The sequence below is a fragment of the Phalangium opilio genome, unplaced genomic scaffold (assembly GCF_054372755.1).
Source record: "Phalangium opilio isolate 3A_F unplaced genomic scaffold, DU_Popi_V2 ptg000070l_1, whole genome shotgun sequence".
NCBI classification, from domain to species: domain Eukaryota; kingdom Metazoa; phylum Arthropoda; class Arachnida; order Opiliones; family Phalangiidae; genus Phalangium; species Phalangium opilio.
Genome location: NW_028324182.1, coordinates 5,168,799 through 5,190,845, shown reverse-complemented (window position 1 = coordinate 5,190,845; position 22,047 = coordinate 5,168,799). Strand labels below are relative to the sequence as shown.

Genomic DNA, 22,047 nt, shown 5'->3' with positions numbered 1-22,047 from the left:
ATAGTGTTTGTAAAAAGGGATCCCACTATATAAACATGTAAAGACGTTCCAGTCTTAGACCTTACGTAGATTGTATAACAAGGGCCCCCTTTTTTGGTATACGGGATATAACTTAAATGGCCCTGCAATTCCGTCTATATAAAAACGTACACCGCACAGCTATAGAAAGTGGTAAGGCCTACTACATAGCCCCCTTTTCTCGAGCTCGCGTTTCCAACTATTTTTTTTTCCTCAAAGGACCCCCAAGAACAATGAATAACGGGCGAGGCCGAAGGGAATAGCTCGTTCGAGCGCATCTTCCTAATAGAAAATCTCCAAGATTAGTTTTTGCGCCTTTTTTTCCTCTATTCCCTGGCATCCTACCGCGTCTCTCTTCATCCTAGGGCGAGTGCCCACCCCACCCAAGCATCCTTTCTTTAAGAAACGCGCGAGATTCCGCCCAACCCCCTTCAAAAAGAAGAAAAGAAAAAAAAGGAGAGAAAGGAAGATGCTGCATGAGGAGGCCCAAGAGGAAGAGAACAGAGAAGGGGGTAAGAGGGTAAAAACACGGGATCGATATAGGCCGATAGAAGAAAAGGGTTTTTGGAAAAAGTGAATCTGCATAGTTATTAACGTTCAAAATCTTGTAGACCATCATATAAAACTACAAGGGTACTCCTTTCTCGTTTGAGTTTTTATTGCGCAGCCAAATCTCCTTTGTGATTTTTTTAAGCAGTAAAGCGGCTTAATCTCTTCTAAGTCTTAGCTTGGCATCCGTAAAATAAAAGCGCAAGCGTATAAATTGGCTGAGAAACTTAAAATTAATTAATTATTTTCGTAATATAAGTTAATTAATTTCAATAGTATAACGCAATAAGTTAATTAACGAAGAAAATTTAATTTCCGCGCACGCTAGTTAATTTAGAAGAGTAATATTATCTTAACCGAAGAAAGTTGTAATTTAGGCAAATATTTTTAAAGATAATATCTGAACGGATGGGGGTTTCCAAAAAAAATAATAATAATGAAATTCATTAAATTTTACGACGCAAAAAATTTTGTACACGATAAAAACATTTCCCGAAATTTCTCTGAACTAGAAAAAGACCTATTATGACGAAGAAGCGAAATTTGCGTAAAAAGCCGACCACATACAGTAAAGGGGGTAAAAGTTACGACAGGACTCCGCTTATTAGGCCTATTTAGTAGATCGCCGTGGGAGAAAAGGGCGGGAATAGCTCAGGTCATTAGACGCAATCCCTCGAAACGTTTGGCTACCGGAAAAGGTATTAAGCAGCCTAGTAAAATATTTACCCGTCGTAAATGAGGAAAGCCGAGGCACAGGCCTACTAATAAGCCTCTTTTTAATATCCCTTGGGTCAGGGATAGAAATAACATCCAATATGAATACTAACAATTTTACCCAACATATTGAACGGGACAAGATATTCTTCCGCGTGTAACTCTAACAGCAGTAACGAAACTAACATATATTTAATATTCACGTGCACATTTTACAGATTCACCAATCCAGCCACACGCGATTAAATCTATATGTGTCGTATAGGTTTTCATGCGAGCTAACGCATTTTACACAGAGCAGTTTCCTTTTTATTGGGATTAAGGGCTAGGCCACGTACGTGTTCGCAGCTTCCGCAGTATGTCTTTAGTATAATTTACTGTTTACCAGGGCAACCCCTCCTAAAAAGTGTTTGTTCTGTTAGCGAGGGTTTAGCTTATACTGACAGAGGGGGAAGTTAGGCAAAGTATTTGTCACCTTGTAGGTATAGGGTATGCTTACATCGTAGTATGTAACTAACGACAATGACAGAACTATGCCTCATGGCGTAATTATTAAAACGCGCAGTCGACTCGCTTTCGTGACTGTTGCGATTTAGAGTCGTGTCCTATCCTCCGTTTCGCGATGACAACCTATACCCTCTCTCTATTAACACGATATTCGCGAATATTCCGCGTAACTTTTATAATAGGAGAGAAATGAACATGTATATTTAGTTTCATCAGAAGGGGATAATAGAAGAAGGATGACACTCCGTATGCTCTTAATACTTTAGTTATGTAACAAGTTTCATCCCTAGTTCACCCTTTTTGTTTGCTTTCCTGCTCATCAAACTCCAGATGGGCATGCATCGTATAACTGTTTCGTACGAAATCCTCGGCATCAACCCACAAACCTTGATTGTCTTGACGTGGGGGATAAATCCACAACGTTACAATTACCCAGTTTCGTGGAACACTTCTCTCGAAGAGAATTATTATATATTTCTTTATTCACCGTTCAAATTACCCTGCCGTTGACTTTAAACAAAATTGTAACAGAATTTATGGGCAAATGAGTTGCCAAATTTCTTTTTCATTTTAATTTTGTTATGTTGCGACATAAATCAATAGCTTCTAAATAAAAGTTTGAAATTTTAGATTCAACTCAGCCAAGCAACTGTGTATTTTTAGTTACTTTAATGTTATATCCCATTCCCATCTCATTTTTAATGGAATATTTTATCTCGTGACTAGACAAGACCAAAAAACCCCAACTAGGATTAACCCTACTTATTTGAATAAAAATACAGGTCTCTATAAAAGAAAAAACCTCGAGGTAATCTTTGGGTATATTTTTTTTCCATATGCTGGTAACGGTACAACTCTTGACGTACGTGACGTACGCGACGTACGCGACTCTCTTAGCCCCTCCCCTTCCCCCTGTAAATTCTTAACGTATAAGGGGGAATTCCAAATCAAACATTTACTTACCGTCCGGGTGGGGGGACAGATAGCTGTTTCAGAGCGAGTTTTCGATCAAAGAGAGATCGATTCTCCTCCGCTTGAAATCGGGATTATACTCACGCGTTTGGTACATAGCAAAGAGAGAGCTTTTCGAATAAAGCTCCCTCGAACTTTTAAAACATTGATTTGAACTCGCTTCGCGCAAACATTTAGGCCTTAGCACCTCTCCCCCCTCCATAGTCTACGCGCTAATATCGCAGGCCCCGCTTGCTTATAAGGCCTATACATATAAAAGACGGTCTATATCTACCGCTTCGCAGCTTGCTTGTACGCTTCTCTGTTTAGATTAAAACTAGAGAAGTATTAAGACCCTTCGGGACGTATTCCCTATATCGCATCACGCGATGTTTACCGACACGCCTTGATAATATATATTAGAACTAAAATAGAAAAGAAGGTTCAAATACTTCCATTTTATACCACTGTTGCGCTATAATCGTCAAAATGGCGGGTTCCCTAATCAATACTATCATAGCTGATCTACCAACTTGTTAATTTCTACATAACCTATACGAGTGATTCGATTCAGATCAGTTCCGCAGCTATCCTGACTCCTGTGAATTATTGCTAAGCCTAAAAAAATAAGGCGCATTCCTTAACGAGTAAGTTGTAAGATCGCAATCGCGTTTGCGGTACTGTAAGTTACGCCAGGCTTAGGCTTACAACAAAAACACGCTCAACATGATCATCAAAAATCGGCTTACCTATGACCTTCAGCGTGATGACAGTATTGACTGTTCTGGCTTTGTGAAAATCAACCCGGCATCGATACTCGCCGGCATCTTTCTCCTCAACTGGGTCGAGTTGTAGAAAAGCCGGCCGATTTATCATGTTGAAGTAGGCGCGGTTCTCTAGTTGATCGCTGGAGATTTGTTTGGCCTGCTCGACGGCTCCACCATGACGAGCGTCCAGCGTGAAAATTGGCGAAGGGTCCTCGTCCTTGTACCATAGGATCAGCGCTACGCCATCGTCCGCCGAAGGGGGTGATATGTCACATGGAAGAGCCACTTTGCCACGAACCACCGCTGTGTACAGAATCGAGGCTAGGCCAAAATATATAGAAACATGGAGGTAAGGAAACGAGAGTCCTCACATTCAACACAGAAATGTAAACCAACAAAAATTTACCCTCGCTTAAATACCGAATATAAAAAACACGTACGTAAAAAAACTGGTTGAAATGGCTAATCATTGGCCACAACAAAGGTCAGATCATGGATCTTATAAACCCTTTAAGGAAGGGAAAACCGGGCGATATAGAAAACGTATCGTAAAGAATAAAGTACCCACTACATTCCCCGTCCTCTTTAAAAATCCAAAGTCCATGCCCTAATTTAATTTCAACGTTAAAAAGATTTGTATGCCCTATTACATCATCACAACTACAACAATTTAAAAGACCAACCGTTACAAAAAAAGCTACAACACGCTTCAAATAAAAAACAGGCTTACCATTATTAATTAGCATGCAAATGAGAACTTAAAAAGGGGGGTTGGGGTTGGGTCAGGGAATAGAGGTTGTTGTTTACTGTAGGATATTTAACGAACATGCCTGATAAGGACAAGGGGACACAAAAGGGTGCCTACGTAGACACAATGAACTAGAATACATCATCTTTATTGGATAAGCAGTAAGCCTCCATTACCAACGGTATCGTGTAACCCTAAAGAAGATCCCACGAGCGCAAGGGGAGTGCGCTGTTGTTTAGTTTAGGAAAAACGCGTACGTGAGACGCTTAAAAAGTATGACTGCCAAAGGTTAGGTTAGGCGTTCCTACTACGAGATAAAGGTCGGAAATTTTTCCAAAAAATCGAAATAAAAAACGGGGGCAAAGCAACCACGCTTAAACTAATCAACTTTTCAACTTTCAGGAATACTTTGGACTTGGGAAAAAATAAAAAAAGGTCAGAATTCGAATAATGGGGAATGGAATTGGTGGGGGGGGGGAAGAGAACGATATGGTTCTCGGAATACTAAACAAACGTATTTTACTAATTAAAGGAAAACCGAGCGAAAATACGGTTGAGCAGATTAAATTTTTAATGATGCGAAAGAAAGAAAGAAACGAGTATAATTGCGAAACGAAAAAGTCCGAAACTTCGATACTCTTTAAATATTTGATTTACTCCTTAAATATAAGCTACTCAATCTTTTTAAGCCTCTACGGATGTTAAAACTAACAAAGCTCTTTAATTTTAATGTATTAATTAACGTAGCACAATTTCTGAACCAAAAACCCAATTAATTTTATAATACGTACTAATTAACCCTTTTTTTATAAACCCTCCCAACTTAAAAACATCGAAAAGAGTTCCAATGACACAACATACAAATTCAATTCAGTTTTATCACGCTAAAAAATTGAACTCTAAACCTAATAAAAAATTAACGACACCAATTCTTCGTGTCACTTTAAAAATTAATGATTGAAACAGTTTGGTAGCTGGAAGGTTTTACGCTTTGAGAACACCGAGGATTATTTCCACTAGATGGCCATTTTTAAAAAGAAATAAATTCATACACGTAATAATGGCTTAAAATTGATAATTTCCGCCAAAAATTTTCACGCAAGAAGATAACTGCTCTAGGCGCACTTTATTTTAAAACTTGTAAAATTCAAAATTTAAGAGTGGCTTAATATCAGGTTTCTCACGAACAAAATCAGACAAGCGTTAGTTACGAGAAAGAAGATTAGGCATACTCGACTGCTTCTCATATAGGCCTATTTCTGCGCGGCTCAAGCTAGACCTAGCGATTATTTTCTGAAGGGTAAAAAGAAACCGGATGAAGAGTTCAGAGACTCAGACCGAAGATAAAATCTTCTTTTCTTTTTTGGTAACAAAAGGGACATGTACACGGAGAGTTTGAAATAGTTTTTGAGAGACAACGTTTTTTCCCTCAATCAAATATTCAATTTGAGAAAATCCACTCTTAAAAATTTATCAGGACTTAGCCCTAGAGACGCGGTATCTTGTTGGATTTTTTAATAAATTTTCGAAAGGGTAGCTTCAGAAGTTTATCAACTCAAAGTAATCAAATACCTCTTTGATTATACAAAAACGAGATTTGCTTCCCAGTTCTGAAAAACTGCATTGATGCGCAATTCTTGGCGAAACAATGACACTCTTTCAAACCCACCAAGATCCAGAAATTAGAAATTAATGTAGGTACTGCAATTTGAAATTAAGTTTAATCGATATGGAAAATTTGGATTAATTGCGTAATTCAAACATTTGTTTGTTATCTTAATAACGTATACTTTGATACAGATTAAATGTATTCAGGTTAATGCGCTTCTGGTAGTGTTATTTGATACCCGTCTCGACAAGGGAGTGAAGTACAGTTAGAAAAAGCCCCAGGTAAGGGCATTTCACAAAAAAAAACTTAAATTTGAAGTATAACCTAATCCTTCTTTTGAAACTGCCGTTGGGAAGGGAAGTGAGTTCTCAAGCCTAGTTTCATCCATATTTAGAGTAGCGACTTTTCTAGTTTTCATTTAGGTTTGTTGGAGATACAAGGAGGGTAATATAAACCTTTCCAAGTAGCTTATTATCAATTCCTAAACCATGACGAGAGAGGCTTCAGGCGTATAATTGCTATTCAACGTTAGAAGAGGCGAGATCTAATAAATCTAATGTCTCTCGCGTCTCTCGTTCGATGAATAGAAGAGCTGGCGTCCTGTCCCCTTGTACCCCATCACGTTTTAAACTATATTGCCCACCCCTTAGACCTTTGATATTTATGTAAACGGTCGCGGATCCGTTATAATAACCCCCGGATTGCAGGCTATGGACCATTGTTTAGGGTAAACAATAGCAAACTCGTACGATATAAAGGTATAAGAGGACTTGAGGAGAGAATTTAGAAAGGTTGGCGGGAGGAAAACATAACCCGGTTGAACGGGTACACATACACCATGGACGGCCAAAAAGGGGGTGATTTAGGCTTAGTAATTCCGTAATATTATACTATCCGTTTAGTTTCGTTGGATAGTTGTCCAGGGAGCATTCAAAAGTACGGCATACCGTTCTCGAAGGGGTTCCTATTCCGGGAATTCAAAGAGAGGGACGGGACAATCGAGTTTCATCTCTCTATTATAAATTTACGGGTTTTGTTACACATATAGGGTTGACATTATTGATCACAAGCTTACTCGTTTCCCGGTGGTAATTACCTCGGACCCCAAAAACGAGCCTTCAGTTCCGCTATATTTGGGCTAGGAACAATGATGTAAATACCATTTTGCAAGATATTTTTGGGTTAGTGCGAAATGGGCGGCCCCTCGGTCAACCCAATCCATTCAACGGAGATTGTGAGGAAACAGGGCGCCTGATCGTCTACCAGTGGGATTAAGGGATCAAGAGAAGCCCCCTATCCTCCCCTCCCCACCTCTCGTACCCTGAGAGTGAGGAAGGGCGAATTGTAGTTGCCGAAATAGGCAATCTAATTGCGTACTTCCTAGGTTGTACGGCGCAACGAGGGCGGCCTTCTGCTAGGGCAGTTACATACGAAATCGTTTTGAAAAGAGGCACGTTTAAAACAAGGCCTCGGTTAGGTTCAGACCGTAATAATGCCGCGGGAAGCTAACTCCAATTACTGAATTTGGCCACGTTCTGATAGAAGGTTTGATGTATATAGGTAGGTACACCCATAGCTACCTTTGATGAAATTGGACTGAAATACCGTAAAGTTTATCGACAAACCACGCGCTGTTCATTCTAACATACGTATATAGCCCACCCCGTCAAGTCCCGAACTGATTTTGCATATCAAAGGTTAGAAGCTTTGTCAATCTACGCACGGAACTATCGTTAATTAGAAGCGATAAAATACAACGACGATGTTTGTTAATTAGTGTTGGTGATTTTCGCTATCACCAAAATTTACAAGAATCTATTAAACTGATAAAGAATATTGATTGAACTCGCGCCTAAACTCCTTTAGTACGAAAGTTTATTAAATCTATTAAAAGACGAATTTTAATGAGCAGTCTTTTGGATAACGAAATTTAGTTCCTTCCCCAGTACGAGACCATCCTCTTTTAAATAATCGCTTCGGGAAAAGGTCAAAAATCTCTTCGTCCTTCTCTATTTTCGGGAAAAGACATAAGCCGATTTTCTTTTTGCTAGTCTTCGTTGACTAGTCTCACTGGACCTAAATATTTTGCGAAGACACCAAGCTATCTGGGAAAGGACTTAACTTTTCGGACTCCTTCGCCTCTTAAAGTCTCGTACTGGTTCTAAGGCGAAGCTGCAAGCCTACTAACACCATGGCGAAGATCCACGAAAGCCCTTAATTATCAGGAGCAATTAAATTAGTCGCAATGATTGCTATTAATGAGGTGCACGGAGCTTTAACTAAGCTCATTTTCTAACGAGCGTAAGACGGAATGGGAAAAGATCTCGCTGCTGCAGCCTTACGCTTTCTTCTTCCTTTCTCCCTTTCCTTTTCGCTAACGTTAAGCTACCGACCTATTCCCATATGAGGAAGGGATAGATTTCTTTTCCTTAAAACCTTTACTCCCCCGAGAGCCTTCCTGAAATACGTTAAAAATTAATGCGCGTAGGTGTTGGTTAGAATTTAAACTTATTACTAAAGAGGAAGAAATTAAAATTATCAAATTCTATCTAGGCCTGAGCTAACACGCAGTACCCCTGAAGTATAAACTTATGCAACATATCTTATTAAATTATGATAATACATAATTTCAAGATGAAGATCAGGGATTTGATATAATTTGAACATTCTTAAGCCTTTTCCTTATTACCTCGACCATATAGAACCTCTGAACTAATCCCCAAACATAATAGACATTACGCGAATTCATTTTATAGTATACGAAAAATATAATATAAAATGCGCCTATATAGAAATCTAAATCCTAATATCCCAGATGTATTGTTATAAAAATATAATAGGCAAACGGGCCGTCTAAAAGGTAAACATACTACACAAACGCGCATTGTTTGCTCTTAAAACCAGCTTCCTATCAAGAGAGACGAAGGTCTCGTGTTATTAAAAATCTTTTTCTTCATAATTTTTTGCATTTCCTTCTTTGCATAAGCTGGAGTCGAGGGAGAGGAACTGGGGGAAGGAAACTAATCTCTCGATTCTGCAGATGAGAAGAAAAAAAAATACCCCAAAAAAGCACCTTGCTTTCTCTGAAAATACGTCTTCCCGGAATGGCTCCAGGGACAGAGGATATTAGGTAAGGAAAAAGGGGTAAGGATAATATATAAGATAGTGTAGGTTTGAAGTAATTTATTTTAAAGGTTTACCCCGATCTTTCCTCCTCCCTCCCCCATCTTTCCTGAAAATTGGTCAAACTATATTAGCCAGGCGCCTGGGTTTACGCAAACTAATTTGAAATGATAAAAATCCCATAGCTACGTTTCTAAATACGGAGGCAAAGAGAAAAGCATTAAAATATCTCCATAGAGAAACCTTCCTTGAATATAAAATACTTTTGAAGAATAATTTTGGAAGAAATTTAAAAAGAAAAAAAAATTCAGCGTAGAAAAGCGGAACTAAATATATCAAATTAATCTCACCCCCTTTCTGGAATATTAAATTTAATAAAAATTAACAATTTAGTTCATATTAATGATTTTTCCTTTAGTAATTAGCACGAACATACTTTTTATGCTACACAACTATAATTAATTAGCGGCTTAACAGACCTAAATTATTTAATTTAGGTATTTTGCGATAGAAGAAAATATTTTGTTAAAAAAAACATTAATAGCATTGCAAACTTCAAGGGCATCATAACCATTCATACCTAAGCTATATCGAAATGAAATAGAAAAGACTTATTTATTTTTATTTTTTTTTTCGATTCCCATAAAAGAAACCGAAGAGGCTCGGATGAAAGAGATTCCCTTCCCATGGCCCTGCAGTTTATCGTGTCTTTCTCTATAGACCTGTATAGAAAGCATTGGCTTTGGAGCTATAGCCTTTCTTCATTGGACATAACGGTCCAAAGGATGATATCCATGAATCTGGAGACTGGAATAACCGCAATCTTTCCTGGAATGAAAAGAGGGTGGATTTTCCTGATACCAACCAGAAAAAAAAAAGAATCCATCTTCTCCTCATCCCTAGGATGCAAGCGATATTACGGGATTGTAAAAAAAAAAAAAAAAAATGTGGAAAAATCCTAAATGTCTGAAAGAAGCGCGTGCCCGCTTTCAACTTCCGAAGTTATTTCGCTTCGTCGATAAAATAAAAAAAATAGAAAACCTTTTCCTGAACATTGGTGCGCGGATTTCGATGTGTGTGTGTGGTGCCTTTTCTCCGCATCCTTCCATATTTTCCCCTCCCTCTAACGGTATAGATATCACCCAATGCACTCTCCAGATTTATTAGATATTTTCACCTTATATCTCGGCAAGGAGTGGTTGGATCTCCGGAGGGAATTGGAAAATTCGGAGAAAATTCCTTTCGTCAAATAGATTGAGGCGATATAATTTCCCGCGGATATTTCCGCGCTCATGACAAAATAAATCCGGATGTTTACGGTAAGAGTATATATTTGGCGACGAAATAAGATAAAGGACAACCTTTTAAGATATTTTTAGAATCTGTCAGCAACCGATAATGTCATTAGAGTTACCCTGGATGATGGCTATGCCCCGAGCACCAATACTTGGCGGGTTAAACACTTTTACAGGGGTCATAGTAAATATTAGTGAATAAATTAACCTAAATATTGTTCGAGTAAACAACTGCCTAGAGGAAACGCCTTGGTTCATACTGGTGCGTAGCATGCAGTTGAATGATTCACTCAGACGTGAATTATAACGATTTAGGAAAACAAATTTTAATTACGGAAATTTAAGCCTATACTGCATGTCAAAAACCCATTTTAACTAGCTACGAAAATAGGTTAAAATATTAAAATTATAGGGAAACATATCAATTAAGAGGTAATGAGTTTCAACTCTTTCTATTTACATCCGCACGGGATTTTGTAAGGGTAAAAGTAAACGACATTTTTCCGCGACGTTAAACACAACCGTTAGATAATTGGAGGTTAAAAAGCGTCCACCACTATACGTATTAAAGTACACGCATAGCTCTTTCCGCGACAACGCCCCTTTCAAACTTTTTAATTAGTTTTAAACCATATTAAATGTTTTATAATGTAAATGCGCGGTGCGGTATAGTTCAGGTAAAGAAGGGGACTTTTTTTACACCATAGAATCTTCCCTCCAACATCCCCCTTGTACTCTTTTTATATTAAAATACCACATCCTATAAACCCCAGCACCTTACTTTAAATAAGGGCGTCGAAACCATGGATACCAGAAATAAAATTAAACCCACGCACTTAGCTTTAATATACGAGGACATAAGTATCGACGAAGGTGATAAAATTTCAGTTTATTATATCAGAAGTGAGATGAGACTAGAAGTCAAGGGCTCTAGCATTGGTAATAGATCCTGGCATTAGTGAACAAATTTGAGGATTTTATGCGGCTTCCATCGCTAGAGAGAAAAAAATTGATCGAGTTCCAAAAACATTTCTTACCCCCTTCCCCTCAACCTAAAACGGCGAAACACGGACGCGGGTGCTTGAATCTAGTTCGGCCGTCTACCACCGCGAGCGTCTCACGTTTTGGAGGGGAAATTCTGAAACCGCCACTAGAGGGCCAACCGTTGGTGTCTTATCAAGAATATTCACTTTCGCCGAGTGAAGAATTTGGTTAGCTCAGTACTTCTAGTCTCATCTCACTTCTGATTATATCTATGAAAGGGATGGGGGACTCTATACGCTTGTCGGTATATAGAGCGTAGAGGAGCCCATTAAAAATAACTTACACGATATTACAAAATAGACTTATCGCGGACCTAGGGCGCTTTAGGGAGGAATAGTGGTCTCCTGTTAGAAAAGTGGGAAGGAGGTTTTCCCGCCTGGCGGCTGCGAGATCTCGCTATGGGAATAAAATCGCCGAGCGAGTAAAATTCAATTACTTTAATTGAATTTCCTTATCGCCTACATCAAGGAGGGAAAAGAGAACCTTCTTTCGCGCCAAGATACGAGACTGCGCTGCATCGCGCGGTTAAAACCTCAACGGAAAAATGTACCTTTTTCCCCAAAGCAAATATTACGTAAGATCCCCATTAATGAAGAAAAAGGCTGGGAACCCCGTAGAAACTATGTAATAATACTTGGACTTTATTCCAGGGGTTACCTCGAATTTTACCTCCAAACGGACGCGGCATCTTTGGCCGGGCGAGCCTAAAATTTTCTGCCTTATGACTTTTCAAGAAGTATATACTTTTAAGTAGGGGCATTTTCAAGCCTTTTCGCGCGTTAAAATGGGGCCGCTATAGTCTTTTATTTTTCCCGCCAAAGCCCGAAAGACGATTATTATTACGTCGGCACCTTCTTCTAACCCTTAATTCTTCTTATAAACGTCATGGCCCGCTGAAATTCGCAGCTTCAAAATACCAATAAAGTATACCAACCAAGGCCCAAGAAAACTTTTTAAAACTTCTTAAGCTTTCAGCTCTAAGAAAAAGAAATTAGGAAACCAAGAGATAGAGAGAGAGAGAGAGAAGTTAAGACTTAAGATTCTAATCAAAACTCCCAAGCCTTAGTTTCTGCCAGGAAAAGAATATTTTTAGGCCTAACTATTGAGAATAACAGCTAGTGAGTGAAGAGGGACACAAAAAGAGACCAAACTTTGTAAGGTGAAAGCTAAGCCTAAAGCTTCGTCTTGAGGATACCCTCGCTTAAGGAGTATACTTTTTAACTATGCAAATTTGATTAAAACATCACGGATTTACGGAGCTAACGTATATAATTCAAAAGTGGAATTTACTTATTTTACAAGAGATGAGAAAGGCCCAAAACTTACTCTAATTCGTACGAATTCAAGTTTTAAATTAAAACGAGCCGCTTACTTAAGGCAAAGGCACGTTTCTCTCTTAAGTTAATTAAATCGAGAAATTGTTACTTTTAAAGTACGCTCCTTCCTTGTCTTAGCGAAATTGAAGACAAGGCATTTTCGAAAGAGTGGCAGCTTTCCTAGTTTATCAAAATTAAATTATAGCCGTATATTCTCGAAGGAATTACACGTGTAAGGTCAAGTATATTTGACCTTTCATATTATAAATTAAAGAGAACCGGGCGTGCATCGTCTCTACCTTTTAAATACAGAGCTCGACAAGTAGCTAATTTCTTAGCAAAGCTCCTTGACGTCTGCTAATAATTAAGTCTAATGCAACCGCGTTTCCCTTGAATAAAATAATCACCCTAAAGGCTTAATTATGATTAAATAGGTTAAGCCTTTGTCACAATTTTCGCGCGTAAAAAAACAAGAGAGTAACGGAGCGGAAAGCGACTGTCGCAATCGGAGAAACAGAAACTAGTATATCGCTGGCGGAAAAGACACAAACAAAATGAGGACGTCTTTCTCCTTCTTTGGCTATATAACGCTAGAGAATCCCTGTCGCTAAAATTTAATACCATCAGTACCGCAATGACACCGCCATCCTTTCGGGGCGTCCAAGGAATTGTAGGAGGAGAGACGGGTGTCGTCCCGGGCAAAAAGAGGAGTAGATGCAAATGGCTATGACAGTCGTAAACGTTCAAACGGAATATCATTTTTTTCTTTTCTCGTTCTCTTCTTCTTTTAGTCGCTTCCTCTCCACCCTTTTCTGGTTTCGAAGCTCGTATAACCCGCAGCGAAATGAACACGAAGGAAACGTAATGGACGGGATTCAATTTTCTCAATGCTAGGTTGGGAATAACTCCCTTTTTTCCCCTATCGCGGTTTTCCCGCCAAATATACGTCCAAGGTTTTGGCGCGAAAAGAAAAAAGAACGAGGGAATAATACCGCTTTCTTTTTCCCATAAAGGGCGGGTTTTAAATCGCCTCCCGACTCACTTTGCTCACTTTTTTTCGCCAGTTTTTTAGAGCAAGAACGATATCGGTGTAAACGCGTAAGCTAATAGCTCGACATTGCGAGGAAAAAGGGACATTTTGAGGTTAGGCCCGAACGATGACTACGAAAAAAGAATGGAAATATCATCTGGAAGGCAAAGAGAATTATACTACGCGCAAACGCCACCAGCTTCTAACTTGGTTTGAAAAAAAGGTAGATTTATGTCTATTAAACTTTAGAATGTCTGTTTTGTGGTAGTTTGAAAACAAAATAAAAGAAAAAATTCAGGGAAAACATTAGATTCAGTTTTTTTCAAGCAAATAATAATATTTCAACCGAAAATGAAAAAGTCATCGAGGGAAAACAATTTCGTGAATGTTTGTTACGGAGAGCTACAATAAAATTATCCCAAGGTCCAAAATACGCGTTTTGTTAAACGGTTTGCCATTTCTGTTAGATTTGTCGAAAATATTAAAACCCTAGAATTTCAGGCGAATTATAGCTTTGTCTTTTAAGCACTTAGTTACGTACCAAACAAACACTGTGTTTTATAAAAAATTAGGATCCCAAAATTAAAATAAAACAATGAAATACGGAGAAACACTTTAAAATGGTGAAGGAAAAATTTCGAGAAAAGTAATTCGTGCCTTTTGTAAAAGTAAGAATATACTTTTAAGTAAAAGTTTAAGAAAAGTGGAGAGGCCTTGAAAGAGCCGCCTACTCGTAAACAATTTAAGGATGAATTCAGCGCGGCTTAAAGGCGGGGGCATTTTCCGGTTTTCCTTTTATTTCACCCATGCAGAGGCGAAAGAAAATGATTGTCTTGGAAAACGCGGGATCCTAACCTTATACCCCGTCTTTCTTTCTTTCTAGATCCTTTCGCAGGCGTCTCTTCCTTTTCCTCGCGTCATTGTACTCGAGACTTTAATCGATGGAGCATTTTGAATAGAGAAAACGCGTCGCGTAGAAGCTAACCCTAAACGTAGCTTCGTTCGTTCGTTCCTCGCTACGGACATGAACGTTCTACTTTGTGAAAACTTTTAAAGCTTTCCTTTCCGTCGCTGCAGGGTTCAAAAGTATACAACCGCAATGACTAGAAGCCAAGTGCGCGAAAAGAAGAGGATGCGCGGAAAGAGAAAGAAGAGAAGATGAAGAAAGGGGAAGAGGAGGGGTTTTATGCGTATATACGTGAACTCAAGACGATCTCACGCGGCTATAAGAGCGGAAAACCCTAACATCTCAAAGACGGATGAATATTTTCTCTTCTCAACCTCTACGTAAATGTATGTACATACACACACAAGAGAGTGGGCATCAAATACTTCTAAACCGTACATACACGACCCCAATATTCCCTTTTCCACGAAATGCTATTTTTTTTTTATTACAAATATGTAGGTGTAGGTTTTCAACCCGACCCCATAAACATCCGGCCTGAATTTATAAATATATATATCAAAGGATATTTCGGAACCAACCATACTATTATAACCGCTCAATTAACAAAATAATTGAACCGAAAACTCGATCAAATTAACCCCGAGGGAGATACGCGACAGATGCTTTCTTAAGGCGAACATTTTTTTTTCATGGTTAAAAGTAGCGATAATTAATATTTAAAAATATTCAGCAACCTCTATATTAATTTTCCAGCATAAATCGATACTACTAAGCGCATTGGGCGAGCCGAGGCCAAGGCTAACGATCTCATTTTGTCGCAAAATCCTTTTAATACGACAAAAGGACGATGTAAAATATATAACGAGTTATTAAATTAAAACGCGTTATCGTTAACTGCGAGATGGAATGCTAGGAGCGAGGAACGCATTTTGTTAAGCGAATATTGAAACTCTTTCCCAAGTAAATGTAGATTTTAAGGCAAATAGTCAGGAGAAGGGGGCAAGGATGGAGGTGTATATTAGGTACTTTGCAAGCGCGAGAAGTCTATTAGTATCCATTTACTCTGGCTCGCGCAAATGTAACGACGTGGGAAATTGGTTAGGAGACTTCGCTTCGGTGATGTTTCAAAATGAAATCAATAAGTTATCGGTTGAATAGCGTTCGGAAACGAGCTAAACTCGAGATACTAAAATACTATATACAATATGAGTTGATTCATCCCTCCATGAATATGGTAGCTGTGTTAATTTAAATTTAAAAAAACAATTCTAGCTGTATAGATAGTTTACAGACATGGAGGATTCATACCATTTACACCAGGAGGCCGTGCTACCTGGTGGACAGAAACCCGTCTGCTTTTGTCTTCCATGTGTGTAACGTTTTGATCATGCAGAGTTGCGTAAGATTGGGATAAATAAATACATTCTTTCTATACGTTGTAGGAAAATGGCCATTAAACATCCTTTAAGGTATAGTATATACGATGAGAAGTTTCGGCATAGTCTCCTATTTCCGTCTCAAACTGTAAATCTCGCGGAGCTAGAAGGAACCCCAACTAAGCTCCAAATATATTAGCTCACCAACAAGAAGGGATATTTCCTCTTTGCACTTTCTCCTTCGAATCCTAGACCTATCAAGCACGGAAGACAAGATTCGCGATACAGTGACCCAATAGATACGGCTCCCCTCTCTAAATCAGAATTTCCCGCCAAAAGGGTGTAGAAAACGGGAAAGAGAAAAGACCCATACCATACACCCAAGGCTTAGCACGCTGTTCTCTGCAACTAGAAATTATTGGTCTTTAATTAGATACGCGCCGAGTGAAACATACGCTCGGATACACCTCTAAACGAAAACTTATTGGAGTTAAAACCTTTCCCCTCTTTTCAAGAAACTTTCCAAGATCAAACTTAAACCTTAGTTTCCTCAAACACAGGGTTTGATCTAAATTTGCACATATGAAAACGACATCCGGTAAGATTTCCTTAGGGAGGAAGCAAACAGACCTTCAAAGTCGCGACGTCTAGTGCATTTCGTGAAATTAATAGATAAATTGAGTGTTGGAGCGTCTGCGCTCGATGAAGAACAATATATTATGGCCATGAAAAGGTAATAATTGCCACCATAAGGTCGTAAGATATGTTTCAAGGTTTGTCACTGATGGTTACTGAGAGCTTGTCATGAAGTGATGTAGGTGTAACGACATAGATACTCTTATAGCAACGCCTGGTGAGGCGCTGTCAAAGGCTTAGTACAGACTAAATAAGAAGATGAACTGCAAAACCGCGTGTAGTCAATTTTTGCGTCGTTCTTGAACTAGCTCCCAGTAAGTCTCTAGCATTACGAAGTATAGGAAGTTTCATACTTGTGGAACATATCTTATGAACTTATGTTGCCACGCGAAATTGTTCTTCCGTTCATTTGATTTTAATTACATGTTAGCGTGAGCATGAAGGAAAAAACAACCTATAGCATTCCATGGATTATTTCTGAAGGTTGGAGTTACATTTAACAAGAATAATAATAATAACATTTGATTGTTTGTTTCTATACCTGTGTAAATGTTAATACTGGTTGAACGGCCAAAGCAACTAGCATGATCACGGCAAATAAGCTAATAATAAACAATATTCATAGCCTAATTTGATAAACAACAAAACCAAACATAATATATATTCAAACTGAGCTTGAAATTTCAGAAGCGAAAGATTTAATATTTAAAGATAACTCTATCGCCTTTTCTGAAAGAACATTAATATTTTGAAATTGAATTTCACCCGCATTATTAAACCCACTTTTTTCCATACGAACAACCCATGAAACGAAGGCTTAATGGGATATGTAAGTCAAGAATAAAAATATTACGGTTTCAAACCAAAACATCCGTTGGTATAAACAAGATTAACCAAGCATTTTCGAATAACTTCGGAGAAAAGAAAGATAAGATAAAGAAAATTGGCTTAGCTATGCCTATAATCCCTTCTCGAGTATAAAGTGGTCGCTCGCTATCCAGATCTCTAGTTTTGGCTACTTTCTAAGTTAAATCCATTCAAGATACTAAATAGCTCGATGCAAATACAATGTAAATTGTAAGGGTAGGGAAGGCGAGCGAGTGAAGTAGTCTAGTTTGTTCGAGAAACCGAAAGATATTTTTTTCATCCTCTTCTTTCTCTCTGTACCAATTTTTCTTAGAACCTTGGGAGAACCCCCAGCGAGAGTAAAGATCGATCCCTCGTCCAAAGAAGCCGGAGAAGACGCGAAAGGATGCGGAGAGAGAAGAAAGAGAAGATGGAGGCAAACTTCTCTTCTTTCGAAGGATTGGGATGGGCTAGTGGTGTATATATCCTCAGCAAGACTTTTCCATTCCACCAGCATCCGAGAGAAAGAAGTGTGTACCCTAAATAAATGCACTAGTCGGTCGAACTAGATAAAATTCCAATAAAAAAGGGAAAAAACCCAATCCTCTCCATCCCTTACGTCGAGGGTGAGGTTAGAAGCTGAGGAGGAAAGGATGTAAAAAAAAAAGAAGACCAAGATGAAGGAGTAGACTAGAGCATCACTTACGTCTCCTTCAGTAGGTTTTCCTTCCCTAGAACCGCGCGCGCATTTGATAAGCGATCTTTCAAATTTATCTTCTTTTTTTTCGCTTTTAAAGCACCGCCAACACTATAGCCACCGAGTTCTCGTCTATCGGATATAGGCTAAACCTTTTCTTTTTATTTTTCTTAACTTTAAATTATACAAGCGATTTTATGGACATTCCTATTTTTCACTCGACTACATGGAATTTACTCCCTCCCTCCTTTTTAGTATAAAATATAAATCGATTAGACCGAGGATGGATCTCTTCCCTTCTTATCAAAACTATGGTCGGGTTTTGGCGCCAAAAAAAAAAGAAAGGCGGGAAAAGTGGGTGGAGATTTAGCGGGTATACCGGAAGGTATACCGGGAAACAATGGGGTGTGGCATTGTCGGTATACGAATATCTTAAAGCCTATCTATTGTACAAACTTTGCAAAACCAGCGTATAGAGCGAGCGCGGAAAAAGCCTTCGGGAACAGAACTCATTAAGGTCAGGATCGCTACGGCCATCATCCACGTCCTTAAAAATGGACGTTAAGATGAGGGAAGATGAGAAGAGAGAGAGAGAGAGAGAGAGAGAGAGAGAGAGTAAAGAGGAAGGAGGATCAGGTCTTTTAACGCGCGTGCTGTCGACAAGCAAAAATTCCTTCATATTTTCCTTTTTTTTTTTCATACCCATCTTCATTCTTTTCTTTTCTATCTCTCTCACATCCCAAGAGTATTTTTTTTCCGAGCTCTTTTTATATTTGGAAAAAAAAGTGTTAAAGAGAAAGGAGGACCAATATGACTTCTTAATGGGACTGGAAATCTTTCATTCTCGACGACACGGAGAATGTAATTAGACGGAAGAATGAGATCTTCCTCCCCCCCCTTTACTGCTAAGCCTAACTCGCTCACTCTTTGAGCTTCTAACCCCTTAAAATTCTCTCATTCGTTCGTGACTCGTGGATATTGTCTAAGTTCATCGCTCCCGCTTTAAAATAACTTTAATCAAAAAATAAAAAAAAAAATTTCAAAACATAAAATTTAAGCTTTGAATCTTAATAGGATCGCCCGAAGGAAGTTATAGAACATTTGAATCGAGAAATCGGACATTTACCCACTTTTCAGTGAAATTTCTAAGTAACAGAGACTTTAGAAGAAGCGTCCGACTCCTCGTGTTCAGTCGTTTTCAATATGTTCCTGGGTATTTTCATTTAAATAGCGAACGTTCTGGTATGCGAAAACGTACAGACTTTGTTAAAACATTCAGAATTTGCTGCATAAGTTTACGTTAATCTACATTGTGATGATACAAATATTTTGCAACAAATTCCGGCTGTTTCTACTAAAAGTAAGTAGTAAGCCAAAAACGACGGTATGACTATAAAGAAAATAAGCGTTTCTATGTGATACTGCCATATTATTTCATTTCGTAGCGGTTATAACCATGCCATTAAAATTTACGAATGTTTAAGTTCACTTAGATTTTTTTTAAACTACGTGTTCATTCAATTTTGGGAAATCTTTTAAAAGGCGCATTCGTAGAACCCATTTCAGAAAATCCTAATCCCGCAGTACTTGGGAAATACATCGAAAAGATGAAGTTATAATTTGAAGAAGATAGGATTAACGTTGGGATGAGTCTCCTCCTCATCCCTCTCGAGACTAGTAGCATCTCGAGTCGTTTAAAAAAGTTCATAAAAACGGGGAGTCTAAAAGCTTCGTGGAAAGGTTGAGAGTATTGCCTGATACTTTCAGGGATTTTCCCCAAGAACTCTAGTTACGTACATCTTCTAAGAAGGAATGAAGTCAATTCGGGGGGAACGGCCTAAAGGTCTTTACAGAATTCATCCCAATCGCGTTATTTACCCATTAACTTAATCAAGGTGAATGGGCTGACGATGAGGGCTCAGGATCCTCTCTGTACGAAGGCACAGAGATAACAAGAAAGAAAGGGAGGGACGTATACGGACAACGCAGCTTCCGTGTTCCACTCTTTTAAGATACAGGATTTATCGGGGGAACCAAAAAAGAAAGAAAAAAGGAGCGACCGTATAGGAGAAAAAAAAACATAACTTTGGATTAAGAGAAGATGTAATAGAGCAAGAAGTATATATATTTTTTAACGACTTTACGCTCCGTAAAATCGGAAAATCGCCGCGAAGATGTTTTCATTAGGTTCGTTTATGGTTTTCGAGCCAGCCACAAACTCTATATAAAAAGCGGGTCCCGGGTTTTCTAGAATTTTTCCGCTTGTAAGAATCCCTGTCGCTTTATTGTCTTTGAGCTGCAGTGGTTTGGACGCTTACTTTAATTTTAAAACCAACCCAAGGCAACGAAAGAAGCAGTGGCTAACCCTTCCCTCGTTCAAAAATTATGTCCCCAAAATGAACAGAACGCGGCCGGGTCGTTAAATTGTTGCCTCTCTAATGAGAAAATGGACCATTTGTCTGGCTTAATACAACTCGTATATCAACATAAGCTTCGGTAATCGTTTTCTCCTACTTTTTAAATTATCAGAAGACAACCATTGAAAGTATAAAGTATCAGCCGCTTTAAAATAACCTACTGACATACAAAAATCAATACGAAACCATTTTTTACATCAACAAATGATCTTCTAACATTACTATATCATTATTATCTTCCCATTTAATATCAAAGTAGATTCTTTATTACTTCTAAAGTAAGTTTAGCTTAAATCTATTGAAAAATACAAGTGAACCCTCGCAAATCCGCCAATAGTAATATTGAGGGCTTTCTTTCTTCCACAAACTATAGAATGAACTACTTGTCAGTCCTTCATGTTTCCATACAAGATTAGGTTTCGGGGTTTACCCAACAAGCCATACACCGGAAAATACAGGTATACGGTGCAAACTTGCTTAGATATACGTGTAGCCTAACATTAATGGAAATAGCTAGCAGTATCTCTATTCCAGCCCCTGCAGTATCCATACATGTAGATTACCTAAGAAGTTATAAAAAGGGCCAATCTCCCATCCACAGGCGCACTTGAGGCTAAAATCCTCCTTCTCCATTATTAACCCCGTGTCTCAAGTATTGTTTTCCACAAGTGAGATGCTGTTCTTGCTATAAATCAGTAAAGTAGGGACAAAGTTATACAACGGAGAATATTCAGAATGAAATGAACCTACCACGAAGGCCGTATAAACCTTTTATTCTAACCTCGCGATAGGGACGGGTGAGATATACTTTTCTAAGAAGAACCTTCCCCTTTTTCCCAAATTTTTCTCTTCCTTAGGAATCGCGAAAGAAAAGGGGAGAAAAAGTCTCATTATGCAAATGCGAGTGCCTCCACGAAACTAAGAAAGACTTGCCCTCCTTATAGTTAAGACTTGAAAGAGATATTCCTAGTGTCTCCGAGAACGCTTAGAGTTCCAGAGAAGAATGGCAAAAAAGGGAGGAAGGAAGTCGATCGAATTGTTGGCATTAAAACGATCCGCTTCGGAACTGTCACAAAAAGGAGAGAGAGAGAGAGAGAGAGAGAGAGAGAGAGAGAGAGAGAGAGAGAGAGAGAGAGAGAGAGAGAGAAGCTAGAGAGACACAGAGAAAGAGAAATGTCAGACTGGCGTGGAATAGTTCATCCCCGCGCGAGTTTTCCGTAACATTAAGCGTGTTTAATTTAGATTGCGAAACGTTTCAATCGGTAAGATAACGATACGGCAGTTATCAACGTATATTGACTATTTAAAGTGGGACACGGAGACAGAATACCGAGTGTGCGTGAGCTCGCAAAGAGTGTTCTAAATATTCAAAATCCATAATAGGGTGTGTCGCTTCCCCGCAGCTCTAAATGAAAAGAATATCCTACAGATAAAAAGTGAGGGAAGAAAAAAACCTCCTTCGCACATTCAAAGTCTTTTTCGTTGTATTTCTCT

At 38.7% G+C, this 22,047-nt stretch overlaps 1 protein-coding gene across 16 annotated transcripts in view; it reads right to left on the bottom strand.

The window, feature by feature from the left end:
* The window catches only part of LOC149661230 (protein turtle-like), a 444,653-nt gene that overhangs the window by 116,920 nt on the left and 305,686 nt on the right, over positions 1-22,047 (bottom strand). For 14 of the 16 annotated variants that reach the window (XM_089842695.1, XM_089842694.1, XM_089842696.1 and 11 more), the window contains one exon: positions 3,489-3,827. In XM_089842695.1, the coding sequence (XP_089698821.1) occupies positions 3,489-3,827 (339 nt within the window). Of the gene's footprint in view, positions 1-3,488; positions 3,828-3,912; positions 4,077-21,116; positions 21,392-22,047 lie in introns of those variants that run through there. The other 2 variants (XM_089842692.1, XM_089842693.1) reach the window with 2 other exon arrangements.